Source organism: Acipenser ruthenus, chromosome 43 (genome assembly GCF_902713425.1).
Source record: "Acipenser ruthenus chromosome 43, fAciRut3.2 maternal haplotype, whole genome shotgun sequence".
NCBI lineage: Eukaryota > Metazoa > Chordata > Actinopteri > Acipenseriformes > Acipenseridae > Acipenser > Acipenser ruthenus.
In genome coordinates this window covers 1,996,903-2,011,419 of record NC_081231.1, presented here as the reverse complement: position 1 = coordinate 2,011,419, position 14,517 = coordinate 1,996,903, and the positions used below count along the sequence as shown (strand labels likewise).

Here is a 14,517-nt window from a genome sequence, read left to right as displayed (position 1 = left end):
AGAATGGATTTCAACTTCGGAGTTTTTAGAAGTTTGGTAGACAAGAAAGCGCGCTCCCAGTACAGTTCTAGAGTCTAGAACGATGTTGGTTGTACTCTAGAATTTGCAGACCCTTTTCAAAGAAGATGCAAGGCTTTATTTCAAACAAATGTCCATTCCCATTCCCTCGCGTTTTATAGCTGCTCAACCGTACTTTCATAATAACATGCTTGTGTTTTGAACCTTTGTTAAACACAAATACTGTATTCAAAGTAGTTTAATAGAAAATACAATCTCGGTGCCATTGCTACATTTTAAATCAATGCCTCGCTCAATAGCCGCACTGTGCAAAATGCATTAATGTATTTCCGTCGCTGTTCGGCTAATGCAAACAGTTTTCCACCAAATTCCTCCCACAGAAAAACAACTCGGTAGCAAAGCAGGATATTACGTTCCCTGCCTGCGAGTATAAAATCCGTTTCCGCCTTTTGGCAGGAGATTGAAAACTGGCTAAAAAAAATCTGAAGGGAGTGGGTGGAGAAAGTAAGAGGGAAAAAAAACAAATAAAGAATCTATATTTTTATACAATTCAGAAGGAATTCGTGAGTACGCAGCGCTGCGGGCTATGGACAGTCAGGGCAGGCGTGTGGTCGTGTGTGATAATGGGACCGGGGTGAGTGTGTTTTTAATTCACACGGGTATGAATTGTGCAAACGGATGGGGCTGGGTCGGCACTGCTGAGCAATGCAAACGGGACAGGACAGTGCAGTGTGGGTTACTGATGTGTTTCTTAACAAGGTGCATTCATTGTTCTGCAATGTTATTTATGTGACTATTCATTTATTTGAAGTGCCAGTCAAGTTCATGAAGCTTGATGAGTAGTGGCTGTGACTAAATTAATTGATACTGCATGAAAATTTGTGTTTTAATAATAACACATAAAAAACGAATTAGTATGTATTGACATTGTTTGATTGTAAAGTATTTTGAGTGAAAAAAAACGAGAAGTTGTTTTTTTTTCCACACAACGGGCCGTGGGATTCAATAAGAAACCATTTACTGCAAGTTAATCATTAAAAGAAACAGTAATTATAATAATAATAAAGTAATATACAACTGTACAGCCTATGGGAACCCCCTAGCAATGGTGTGCGGTATGCTGCTCAGAGCTGGTCGTGCTGGGACAAGCTAATCCATGAAAATAACTTCTTTACTGTGAAATTCACAGGTTTTCTGCAGTGCTAAATCTGCTGCTGTAAATCGTGGCTGTGGTTTTTATGCAGTCTGCCCAGTATATAATTGATACAAAGTCTAAAGTGCGCTGTTTATAAAATTTCCAGAAGTTAACCGTCTGTCTGGTCGTGTTTATTATTATTATTATTATTATTATTATTATTATTATTATTATTATGACCAAAGTTATTGTATAAGGAGGCTAAATTGTACACGCATCAATAAATGTGTGAATTTAATACTGTTTTTAATTGTTCTTTCTTTACAAACTGCCTTTTTATCTTCGTTTTTTTTTCTAATTTTACAATTACATTTTTTTTAAAATTCCAATTTTATTAAATGTTTGTCTGAAGACTTTTAATTTCTGTTTCATCACACTTTGTATTAGACGGGTTTTAATTGTTCCGCGCGTGTGTTCAGCACTTTGCGGTGGATGGATGTCACTGACATGCAAGCTAGCATTATCCTTCTAGCTTGAAGTGAAACTAACTACCGCTGCTCCATAGTGGAAGATAAGTTATAACTGCATCGGTTTGGACGTGCCTGTGTACAGACTAGCTCTGCATCCATACAAGGGCACATTGGTCACCTCAGTAAGCTCACAACAGGAAGTGACTAGGGACTTTATGATTTTGCGACTTCTCGTTTTTATTTCACAAGGAGAAGTGCTTTTAAAAGCCTTTGGACAGAATGACGGGGCTGTGTTCAGGTTCCAGTGCGTAGTTACCCAGCCTCCAACAAACCTCCGCTCAATGAAGGGTCAGAAAGGAGCACTGTTGGTTGCCGTGGAAACTCACCGACCAGAATGAGGAAGTGTCAGAGAAATGGGAAGTGCTGGCAACTTGCATAAAGAGCTTTTCAAAACTCAATATTCAGCTGCTCTAGTCAGAACTATTGCAAATGTCTTATCAGTAGAAATAAACTGAATGGGGTCCCTGAGTGGCTCCCCTGGTGAAGGCACGGCCGTGTGGTGTGCAGGGTGGGTCATACAGTCAGGGGAGCGCAGGTTCGTGACCTGGCTGTGCAAAGTCGGCAAAACCAGCAGGGACCGTTTCTCCTCACTGCGTTACAGAGCGGACACCTGCAGGGCTGGCCAAAGGCCGATGGCTCTCTGAAATCCGCTCTCGAGTTCCTGGGTGTAGAGAAGCTGGCTCAGTTGTGGGATCGGATAATAATTGGACGTTCTAAATTGGGGAGAAAATCAGGGAGGGGCGGGGGGGAAATAATTGGGCACACTAAATAAAAAATAAATTAAACAAATAAACTGAACAAAATGTAATCTGGAGCAATTTAATAACAGGAAACTGCACACAAACTGGAGTAATGAATCTCTTCATGTTACCGGGGGAGTTCTTCAGCTAAGGCAGATCTGTTGCATTTGGATGCAGTTTCCAGACAGTCTGTGTCTGTGCACACAAATTCTGTAGCCTCAGGTTTTGAATTCCAGAGGTGTTTAGACAACTTCTGAGCCAGATTACATTGGCTATACCTGCATCAAAAACAACACGGAGAGCAGTTATATGTCAACACACTAGAGTTATGCAGCGTTGGGATTCTCGAGTGACGCAGCGAGTTAGCATTACAGCAATTGTAGCTGACATCATCATTTATATAGGTTTCAAATGTGCAGTTTTGAAAGAAACACGCGTTACAGCAAACGTGGATTCTCATAAAAAAATATCTGGCACTACGTTAGGTTAAAAATATGTTCATGCTATACTTTCAGGTAGTGGACTTCCTAGATCGTCTGGAGAGTGAAATAGTCCCCACCCCTTCAACGCTCTTTTTTTCCTGTCATTAACCAACCAGCTGATTCCACTAATGATTGACATGTTTTGCAGCCAGTGTCATGCTTCAGCCTTGATGATACTGCTGAAGTCAAATGACCTAGAAAACGCAAGCTTTGAGATTTTTTTTAACTGCAGCACACATAAGAAGAGGAGCCATAGGCGAAGAATAGCAACACCTCACTTCCACACAGTCACACCGAGGAGTCTTTTCAGAAGCAGGTGTCGTTGGAATAGTTGGCCAGCTTAGCAAATAATTATTTAATCCGTAAAACGCATGTATATGTCGTGCACTTCAATCTAATGATTGTGTAGGTCTCAGACGTGAGCTCTGGTACTACGCATGCTTAAAGAAATCTCTGTTTGCAAGACATGCTTTCAGTTAGTGTTGCACTTGCATGATCAACCTGGAGAGTGGCATTATCCCCGCCTCTTTTAATCTTTCCTGTCAACAACCAACCGGCTGCTGCTTCCTCTGTTGACTGACATGCTTTCAGCCAGTGACATTGCCCAGAAGACACTGCTGAGATGAAATGACCTCCTGTAAACGATTTTCCTGTGAACAAGGCATGGAAACTGAGAATTTAGTACCAGATCTCATGTTTCGAAATGAAAATGAACGTTTGCTATAACTTGAGTTTCTTTCAAAACTGCACATTTCGGACCTCTATTACAAGACTTGCAAAACTGGTTTGTGGAATTATTTTGTCAGCTGCAGTCCCTTTTAATGTGTAAAGAGAAAGGCTGTGATCTGTCCCCCTCTCTCTCTCCCCAGTTTGTGAAGTGCGGTTTCGCCGGCTCCAATTTCCCAGAACACATCTTCCCGGCTCTGGTGGGCCGACCCATCATCCGATCCACCGCCAAAGTGGGCAACATCGAGATCAAGGTAGGCTGCAAGAACTGACTCGGGTTAGCCTGGAGCAAAGAATAATTGGGGGGGGGGGGGTCTTTATAATCTTAAAAGGAGTTGACAAACCCAAATCAATACTTTTAAGCACAGCACAGAAACCAGGACCAGAGGACACTGTTGGAAATTAAGTGGAGACAGACTTAGGACAGAGGGAAGGAGACACTTCTTCACACAGAGAGTGGTGAGGGGATGGAATGGGTTACCTAGTCATGTTGTTGAGACAGAATCACTAGGATCCTTTAAGACCCGACTTGACAAAGTTCTGATATCAATCAGCTGCTCGGAACCGGACGAGCTTGGATGGGAGGGGAATGACTCCTCTTGGTGAAACTCTAACTCTATATGAAGTTCCTGAATGAGTGTGCAATGTGAAGGATGCGTGGGTGGGTTTTAAATCTCCTACTGCAGAACGATGTAGGCAGATTGTGAGGGCTGGGAATATATTCTACTGCCAGGGAAATGTTGGAGGTTCATTTTATAAATAGCAATCATGCAACAAAATATCATACAGAGTGGATTGTAGCCTGCCCCGGTTTGATACTGGGAATGAGATGAGATTGAGTTTCACACACTGGGTTCATGGTGTGGATCACGATGTATTCATGTTTAAGCACAATGGGGTGTGGAACTCTTTGAGTGGCTGCTGCATTGCGCTACAGTCTCCCACTAGCTTTGCTGCTTCTTGCACAGCCTGACTGGCGATCTCTCTCTCACTCTCTCTCTCTCTCTCTCTCTCTCTCTCTCTCTCTAACTCCATTACAAGAATATCGCTCCTGGTAAGTCTCTCTGACTTCGCACCCTCCCATTTCTCCTCTCCCTCTTCTCTCTTTCTGTCTCTCGACCGATCTCTGTGTGTTTATGTCTGTGTGTGTGTGTGTCTGTGTGTCTCTCTGTGTGTTTCCTCCCTCCTGCCTGCTTTCCTCTCTCCTCTCTGGTTCTGATTCTCATTGATCTCTCCCAGAGTATCAGTGCTTGCAGTAGAGATGCACTATGACCCTCAAAGTGTGTCCAGTCTTCCTTAATCTCCACTGTGACTGAAACTAACTCTGTACTCGCAACCTTCCCCCTCTCCTCTCCTCTCCTCCCTCACTCCCATTTCTCTCCCCATCTACCCCTCTTCCCCTCTCCCACTCCTCTTTTTGTTCCATTTTCTTCTCCCTCTTTCACCCAACCTCTCCTCTTTCCATTCTCTTCTTCCCTCTCCTGCTCTCTCTTCCTCTCTCCTCCATCTTCTCCCCCTCCTCCCCTTCCTTCCTGTCATCTTCTCACCCTGTTCCCCCTCTCCTACCCTACTCTCAACTTTGCCGATCCACTCTTCCAAACCCCTCCTCCCCTCTCCTCTCCCCTCCCTTGTCCTCAGGATCTGATGGTGGGGGACGAGGCCAGTGAGCTGCGCTCCATGCTGGAGGTGAACTATCCCATGGAGAATGGGATCGTGCGGAGCTGGGAAGATATGAAGCACCTGTGGGACTACACCTTCTCGGCAGAGAAGCTGAACATCGAGCCTCGAAACTGCAAGGTCCTGCTCACTGAACCGCCCATGAACCCCATCAAGAACCGTGAGAAGATCATCGAGGTGGGCTTCAAACCATCTCTCCCTTTGGAGATCTTACCAGCCGTTAAACCATCTCTCCCTTTGGAGAGCTTACCAGACACACAGCTCCCTGTATATATTCTTCTTATTAGTCACTTTTAAAGGGGTCCAGTTGATGGGTTAATAATCTCGAGTCGACACACCAGACCAGATTGGGGTATAGCTGATGACTTCTTTCTGTTTCTGAAAACCGTTTGTCTTTTTTTTTTTTGCAAAGAATTTGAGTATTTTCTGAATTGTGAAATAAAAATACATTTCTTTCGTTTTTGTGTTTTAAAATGGTTTGCTATGCAAGAAAAACAATATTGTGGTTTTGGGCTGTAAATGTACAGCTATGGCCAAAAGTTTTGCATCAACTAGAATTTTAGGATGAAGACTTAAAGGGGAATTCCGGTAGACTTTTGCAATATAATTTTGTAGTTTATTTGATTACAAGATGTTAAATTATTTATATATATATATATTATATATTTAACATCTTGTAATCAAATAAACTACAAAATTATATTGCAAAAGTCTACTGGAAGCCATAATAGTAGTACAGTATTTCATGTTAGATTTTGAAATGTCACATTTTTCAATTTTTCAGTGTGGAAAAATCCAAAGCGGTGTGTAATTCAATATGTTAACGTCACATTATTCAGCAGGTTTCATTCGACATTATGAAGCCAAATCAATTAATTCTATAGAGTGATGCGCAACTTTTGACCAGAGCTGAACATTGAATTTTTTTGCGTGACACATTTTCAATACAAAAGTCGATTTTTATTCATATCTCTGCAGTTTATTTCAATTTCCACAATGATATTGACATGTGGTGCTTAATTGGATCCTTCAAGAAGCTGCTTGATGAGATTCTGGGATCAGTAAGCTACTAACAACCAAACGAGCAAGATGGGCCGAATGGCCTCCTCTCGTTTGTAAACTTTCTGATGTTCTTACAATTCGACCAATGAATGCAGGTTCCTCGTAACACAGAACGCAGTCAGTTACAGGGTTAGTAAAGAGTCTGTGTTCAGGATGTCTTCACTGTATTCCTTATAGCCGTGGTTAATGTCACTGGTGGCTTCTCCTGTTGCAGGTGATGTTTGAGACGTACCAGTTTGATGGAGTCTACATTGCGATCCAGGCAGTGCTCACTCTGTATGCACAAGGTAAGCTTGCATCAGGGCTTCATTACAGCAGCACAGGAGGGTAGCTGAAACGTGTGCATCACCCTGTAGAACGAACTCATTTGGCTTCATAAAGTCGAATGAAACCTGCTGAATAATGTTACCTTAACATATTGAATTGCACACCTCTTTGTAGTTTTCCCATATGCTTAACGAAAAGCTGTCAAATTGAAAAATGTGTCCTTTCATAATTTAACATGAAATACTTACTGTACTATTGTTATGGCTTCCGGTAGACTTTTGCAATATCATTTTTGTAGCTTCTTTGATTACATGATGTTAAATAAAATATCTGAATTATGTTTGTATAGTTTTAGTTTTTTATTATGATGTCTCAATCCTAAAATTCTAGGTGATGCAAAACTTTTGGCTATAGCTGTAACGAACAAAATAGTGCTATGAGGTGCTACATTGCAATTAGTTTAGAGTTTAAAAACACCTAAACATTTAAAAGATGCAGGTATAGGTGTTGACATTGCAGTGTACAGTGTAGGCCAATCATTCTTCCCAGTGCTCTCCATATCAATTTAAATACTCTACACACCTAATCATACACAAATGCAGTAATTCTAAAAAAGTGATGGACATTCAGATTGTGATTTGATTACAAGCATTCTCACTATGTTCATATCAAAACTTGATACTAACAACCCTGACTGCAATGCTGGCAGGTTTGCTGACGGGGGTGGTAGTGGACTCAGGGGATGGGGTGACCCACATCTGTCCGGTCTACGAAGGCTTCGCTCTGCCCCACTTGACCAGGAGACTGGACATCGCCGGCCGAGACATCACCCGCTATCTCATCAAGGTGTCTGTCTGTCTGTCTGTCTGTCTCAGCCTCCCATTGTCAATGGTTTGTGTGTAGTGAGTGTGTGATTGTTAGAGAGATGTTTTCTGTCTTTGCTCTGTCTGAAATTATTTCTGTTATTATAAGATACGCCCTACACATGACCAGTGTTGGGAATTAACTTGTTACTGCTATGAGTGCCCTGCTCTACCCCGTACTCCTGTCCCAGCCGCTCTACCCCGTACTCCTGTCCCAGCCGCTCTACCCCGTACTCCTGTCCCAGCCGCTCTACCCCGTACTCCTGTCCCAGCCGCTCTACCCCGTACTCCTGTCCCAGCCGCTCTACCCCGTACTCCTGTCCCAGCCGCTCTGACCCGTACTCCTGTCCCAGCCGCTCTGACCCGTACTCCTGTCCCAGCCGCTCTGACCCGTACTCCTCTCCCAGCTGCTCTGACCCGTACTCCTCTCCCAGCTGCTCTGACCCGTACTCCTGTCCCAGCCGCTCTACCCCGTACTCCTGTCCCAGCCGCTCTACCCCGTACTCCTCTCCCAGCTGCTCTACCCCGTACTCCTCTCCCAGCTGCTCTGACCCGTACTCCTCTCCCAGCTGCTCTACCCCGTACTCCTCTCCCAGCTGCTCTACCCCGTACTCCTCTCCCAGCTGCTCTACCCCGTACTCCTCTCCCAGCTGCTCTACCCCGTACTCCTCTCCCAGCTGCTCTACCCCGTACTCCTCTCCCAGCTGCTCTAACCTGTACTCCTCTCCCAGTTGCTCTAACCCGTACTCCTCCCAGCCTCTCTAACCTGTACTCCCCCCCCCATAGCTGCTGCTCCTCCGTGGCTATGCCTTCAACCACTCCGCGGATTTTGAGACGGTGCGCATGATAAAGGAGAAGCTGTGCTACGTGGGATACAACATCGAGCAGGAGCAGAAACTGTCCCAGGAGACCACAGTGCTGGTGGAGTCCTTCACGGTCAGTGCCTTTCAATGTGTCCCCTCGCCTTCCAAAACACACCCACTTTACATCAAGGTTAAAAACCTGCTTACTTCTACAAATGGCACGGCGCTGTTCATATTACACTTTAACATTATGAAAATGAGACGGTAGTTAACATGTATAAATCAGTACGTAATTCCACCAAGTGCCAGCGCCATCTAGTGGACACCACCCGTGGATCAAGTTTTCTTTTGTTTTTGCTGGCAGCACAGAGTCTGCACTAGATGGCTATGGCGCTTACTAACATAGGTAGGCTTGGTGGTAGAGTGGTTAAAGAAAAAAGGCTTGCTACCAGGAGGACCCAGGTTCAAATCCTGGCTCAGCCACTGACTCACTGCGTGTGACCCTGAGTAAGTCACTTCACTTCCTTGTGCTCCGATGAGACGTAAAACAAACAAGCTCCTATTGGAAGTGACTCTGCAGCAGCAGCAGCAATTGTTGATGATGCATAGTTCACCCCCCCTAGTCTCTGTAAGTCGCTTTGGATAAAAGCGTCTGCTAAATGACTCATTAATAATAAGCATAATAAAGGCTGGAAAAAATGAAGAGAATCTAATTTGAAGCTCATGTCATATTCAGCCTGCCCCCGCCCACACCATGTGCTTGCATTGACTATATTGTTCTGAGAGGTGCACTTTTGTCCGGTAGGATTGTGACATCATGTTGTGTTGCTGTGTTTGAAGCTCCCGGACGGGCGTGTGATCAAGGTGGGGGGCGAGCGCTTCGAGGCCCCCGAGGCTCTGTTCCAGCCGCACCTCATCAACGTGGAGGGGGTGGGCGTGGCCGAGCTGCTCTTCAACACCATCCAGGCTGCCGACATCGACACCAGGTAACCAGCAGGGGGCAGCGGAGAGGCCAGCCTGAGTGTTCTGTGAGCTCTCTAGTCCAGTGGTTCTCATGCCTTTTTAAGAGCTGAAAACAAGTAAAAACGTCTAATTAAGCAAATTATCAGTTCAATTAAGGGTTTAATTAATTGAGAATTCAGTTGGAATGAAAACCAGCAGACACAGGGGGTCCCCAGGACCAGGATTGGGAAACCTTGGTGTAGTCTTTCAATACCCTTTGCATTGCCTCTTATTACCTCCTTATTTTTTTATTAATATTTTTATTCCAATTTTATAAAAATTATTTTTTTTATTTCTGTTTTCTACAAACTAGCTTTTTATCTTTTAGTTTTTCTAATTTTATAATTAAACCCACATTTTTTTAATCTTTTTTTTATTTTTTATAAATGCCTGTTTTTATCAAATTCTATATCCGACCGTTTCTGTTTTAATAGTTTAATTGTTCTCGTGCGTGTGTGAAACGCTTGGGATCCTTGTGATGAAAGGCGCTATGAAATAAGAATTGTTGTAATTATCAAGCCTCCTTTGACCCCGCCCACCTCAGACACCCCCCTCTTTCTGATTGGTTAGGAACCCAGTCCAGGTTAATAGTGCACCTAAAAGCCCATTTCTCTGTCCTGGTGATTGGTAAGCTGCAGTTTGTTGAGTGCAGTCTGTGTCGCCCCCTGCAGGTCGGAGTTCTACAAGCACATCGTCCTGTCTGGAGGCTCCACCATGTACCCAGGGCTGCCGTCCCGGCTGGAGCGGGAGATGAAGCAGCTCTACCTGGAGAGGGTGCTCAAGGGAGACGTGGACAAGCTGTCTGTGAGTACCGTCTCCATAGCAACACGCCCGTGACCACACACACCCTAGGGGCTCGGGTATCAGAAATCTTACTTGCATTCACTATATACTAGAGGGTTTTAATCTGGACTGGTGATCTGGAATTGTATTGGAAGACAGTTCCAAGTAGTCACATGTCACATGGAGGGTGAAATTGTCCCCGCCCCTTCGCTGGCTTGCCAATAACCAATCGGCTGCTTCTCCTACTGACTGGCATGCTGTGAACCAGTAACATCACCCTGAACACACTGCTGGGGTGACAGTAACTTCCTGGAAAGCAAGGCACGTCAATTGATAACTTTCTTTAACCTACTGTAGTGTTATTTTAAAATAGGGCTTCCATTTCTGAAGGTTTTACGCCCTGAAGAGACCTTTTGAGGTCTTGAAAGCTTGTGATTAATTTTTGTTTAGTTACTCCAATAAGAGGTATCGCATCTCCTCCTCTTTGTCTAAACCCTTGATTGAAAGAGCTTGTCGTTTTTGTCTGTGTTCCCCCGACAGAAATTTAAAATCCGCATCGAGGACCCCCCACGACGGAAGCACATGGTGTTCCTGGGGGGGGCGGTGCTCGCCGACATCATGAAGGATAAAGAGTCCTTCTGGATGACGCGGCAGGAATACCAGGAGAAGGGCGTGAAAATCCTGGAGAAACTGGGCGTGACCGTGCGGTAAAGCCTCCCGCGACCTTCGACCCCACCCACCTCTCATACACAGCCCAGCCCCCTCCCCCCTTTCTGATTGGTTGGGAACCCAGTCCAGGTTTTTTTTAATTCAACCAGACCGGTTTCCCTAGTTAATACAGACTGTAATATATTTACGAAACTCTTCACTAATTGTTCTAATATAATTGAAGGAATCATGTCAGTTGTTTTTACACGTGGCGCCTGCTTTTCTCCTGCAGACAGTAAGGCTAGAAGAACTGGGGATGTATAAATTAATGTGGGGGAAATTAAGTTACAAATATGTTACCCAGATAATAATTTGTTATTAGGCCATCCTTTTGTTTTAAGGCAGTGTGGTCATTAATCCTCTTTACCCCACGGTGCCATCAGTACTCTGTTGCTTTTTGATGCTCCCCTCTGACAACAACATGACAAGGGGCTGCCCAGTCGTGTTGTTGAGGCAGAATCACTGGGATCCTTTAAGACCCGTCTTGACAAAGTTCTGAGATCAATCAGCAACTAGGAACAGGATGAGCTTAGATGGGCCGAATGGCCTCCACTCGTTCGTACATTTACTTATGTCCTTATATAAATGCAGAGTAGGTGAGGGCAGGCAAAGCTGTAACATCACATTGTCACATGATTAGAATGGAATAAAGAAGGCATTTAGGATTCTTCAGACAAGCATATATATATATAATCCCTTGAACTATAAACAGACTGTCAGTATTGTCTGGGAAATCTAAATCGGACTTTATTTTTTATTTTTTTTAACTCTTTAAGGTACATATGTGTCCCGCAAATAAAGATGTTGGTAACTTCCTTATTTCTTCATGAAACAGAGTTTAAAATGTACCGACAGGCTGGATCTGGTGATCCTTGAGTCACTCTGCAATGTATTTTAAGAAGAAACCGTTTGAACAACAAGCGCTCAATTCCTTGTGTACCTTCAGGGGTTTAAATATATTTTAATGATCAAACCTGGAGTGGTGATTTTAACTGATCAGACAGGGGAATGTCGGGCTGTTTTTTCTTTGTGTTTTGGTACTAATCCTCACCTCGACGCAAGAACTCAGGACCCCAAACCTGCTCCAGGATGGATGGTGTGCCTTTCGGAAAAGTTCCCAGGGCTGTGTTCATAAACCTCAACCATCAACTGCACATCAATCATAAAAAAAAAATACTCAAGCAGAGTTTGCCTTCCTCAGTGCTGTGTCTGTTATTTCTCCCGTCAAAGGGATCTTACGATGTATAAAACATCTCTTGAGTCAAAGCTATAAGACACCAAGAAGACGCATGTCTCAATTTAGTCATTTGGTGTATTCTTTTTGTTGCCAATACATGTGGTACACCAGGGTGTAACCATTAACCTTTCCCCCCTGCAACACTCTGCCCCCTAGTGGATAGAAGAAATAAATCAGTATGAAATACCACTTGGAACAAATGCGCTATTTCTTCCATTCACTAGGGGGCAGAGTGTTGCAGGGGGGCAGGTTATCGGTTACACCCTAGAGTTCCAGATCATTCTGAAAGCTCTACTGAGACCACAGGGTTCACCAGGATGTGATTGATGACTGAAGTGAATGTAGACCATACGAATAGGCAATATATTACACACCCAGATCAAGCTGTTTTTTAAACATGAAAACGTATAGCATTTTGCATGTCTTTAGCTTGTAACTGGACTTAAATTACTGTGATGACTAGGGCTGCATTTTCTTTCAGGGTTGTACCCATTACTGTGTAATCCCACCCCTCCATTGAATGTTGAGAGAACACTGCTAGAATCAGTACTCCTCATTGCAGGGTGCTATACAACCTGGTAAAACCAGGATGTAACCTTTTTGAAATGATTTTTCCAGTTTAAAATATTGCTACTCTTTCAGTGTTGAGAGTCCATTTATTCAAGATTTAAAGCAACCCCCCCCCCCTTCCCCATAAGGAATGGTGCACTCCATCCCTGTGCTGCTCCCTCAAGGTGTGGAGTGTACCATTACTGATAGGGGTGTGTCGGCCTTTCCAAGGGCTTGAATTGGCTTGTGAATGGAGCAGGTGTAGGGAACCAGTAACGGGATGGGAGAAACCTTCTCAAGGGATGTATGAACAAGACAAGGTGGAGGTTTTAACTGCTATCAAACCATTTATCAGCATGCCATTCATTTCAGCTGGGTTTAAACTGAGCAGCTAAAGGCTCAATATAGTGTGTTCTAGCCTCACGAACAGTGATGTCTAATAATTTCTTGGTGTGGAAAATATGAGACTTCAAGAGGTTTGCATTATACTGTGGAGGAGATACTAATACAACATAACTTAATCAAATGATAATGGGCTTTGTTTTTCCACGGTGCTGTAATAAAGCATGGATTTTTAAATTGGTAAGGTCGAGAAATTATACTATAACCACGCTTATCACAGCCGTCTCATATTTCCTTTTGCTCGCATTTACTCTCGTATTGCATGTTCAACAGGGATATTAAACTGCATTTTCAGCTTAAGGCAAAGTGTATAACAGGGCTGGCCAATCCCGATCCTGGAGAGCCAATATTCCACTCCAGGTTCTTCTGATAAAATGAGATAATTAACTACTTCAGGAGATTTCATCATAAACCCTGAAAGCAAATAATAACCTTTAATAGAAATTATAATTTCTGAATGTAAAGTCGGGTGTGCTAGGTGTAAATCAATATTTTCAGATGCTTAAGTTGGGGCAAATGTTGGGTGAAAATCAGAGGAAAAACGGTAGCATAATAATAATAATAATAATAATAATAATAATAATAATAGCTTAGTCTTCCTTAATAAATGAAACCATGTTATTAAGCTATGGGATCACTTAAACATTTTCTGAAGATGGGATAGTACACCTTTTAAGACCAGCCCCACGTGTGTGTGTGTGTGTATATATGTATATATGTGTATATATATATATATATATATATACATACATATATATTGAATTATTCCAATACAGGACCTGTCATAGTTAGTAATTCTATGATCAAGTGTCACATATGGTACTTCTGTAGCAATCGATAATCTTCATTAATGCAGCTACTATGTCTTAAATGCAAAGCTCAGTCCTAAAGAGGTAACAAGAAGCCAGGGATATTCCACACTGTATCTGGGTGATAGAAGTCTGCTTATGAAGCTGCGCACTTTCAGAATTTGCACGCTCGGATCATCGCTAACTGAAATGATCACTTGCTCAGTTTGTGTAAGAAGGGCCTATTCATGACATTGGGTACAGAGTGTGCAACCAGGCCCATTCTAAACAGGGTACAGATCGTCAGCCAATCATTTTGATTTTTGTTTATGTGTTCGATTACAGTGGTCATGATTTTGATATTGATAAGGTTTGATTTTCTATATTTGGTGTTGTTTTTAATTTTTCTACTCCTTTTCCAAGTTTTAAAGCCATGTTTTGCAACGTTTAATAATGCTGATTTGTTTTAGTAATGTTTGATACGCTATGAGACTCCAGATTTGATATTGTGTATAAAAAATGGACCAGCAGTATATTCTGTATCAGTACAATGTAAGACCATTCCTTGGTAAATAAACGTTTAAAAAAATATATGTTTTTCCTAGATGGCGTTGTGTGTTTCTGCTTCGGACTCTAATTATATTTTAGTGTCAAGCTGAGCTTGATAGTGGGGAGTGAAACATTCATTTATTATGAAGCTGAACCCCAGAAGCAGTGCGATTTCTTTTGTTAGTCTTTGATTTAT

The 14,517-nt window shown here is 43.0% G+C and overlaps 1 protein-coding gene across 1 annotated transcript; it reads left to right on the top strand.

Annotated features, from left to right (window-relative positions):
• Nucleotides 1-435: 435 nt before the first annotated feature.
• LOC117398544 (actin-related protein 2) lies at nt 436-13,003 on the top strand. The gene is made up of 9 exons (XM_059012200.1): nt 436-652; nt 3,775-3,885; nt 5,270-5,485; nt 6,585-6,657; nt 7,347-7,483; nt 8,287-8,436; nt 9,144-9,289; nt 9,977-10,109; nt 10,629-13,003. The coding sequence occupies exons 1-9, from the start codon at nt 605-607 to the stop codon at nt 10,797-10,799; spliced, it is 1,185 nt and encodes a 394-aa protein (XP_058868183.1). The 5' UTR covers nt 436-604; the 3' UTR covers nt 10,800-13,003.
• The last annotated feature ends 1,514 nt before the right edge of the window (nt 13,004-14,517 follow it).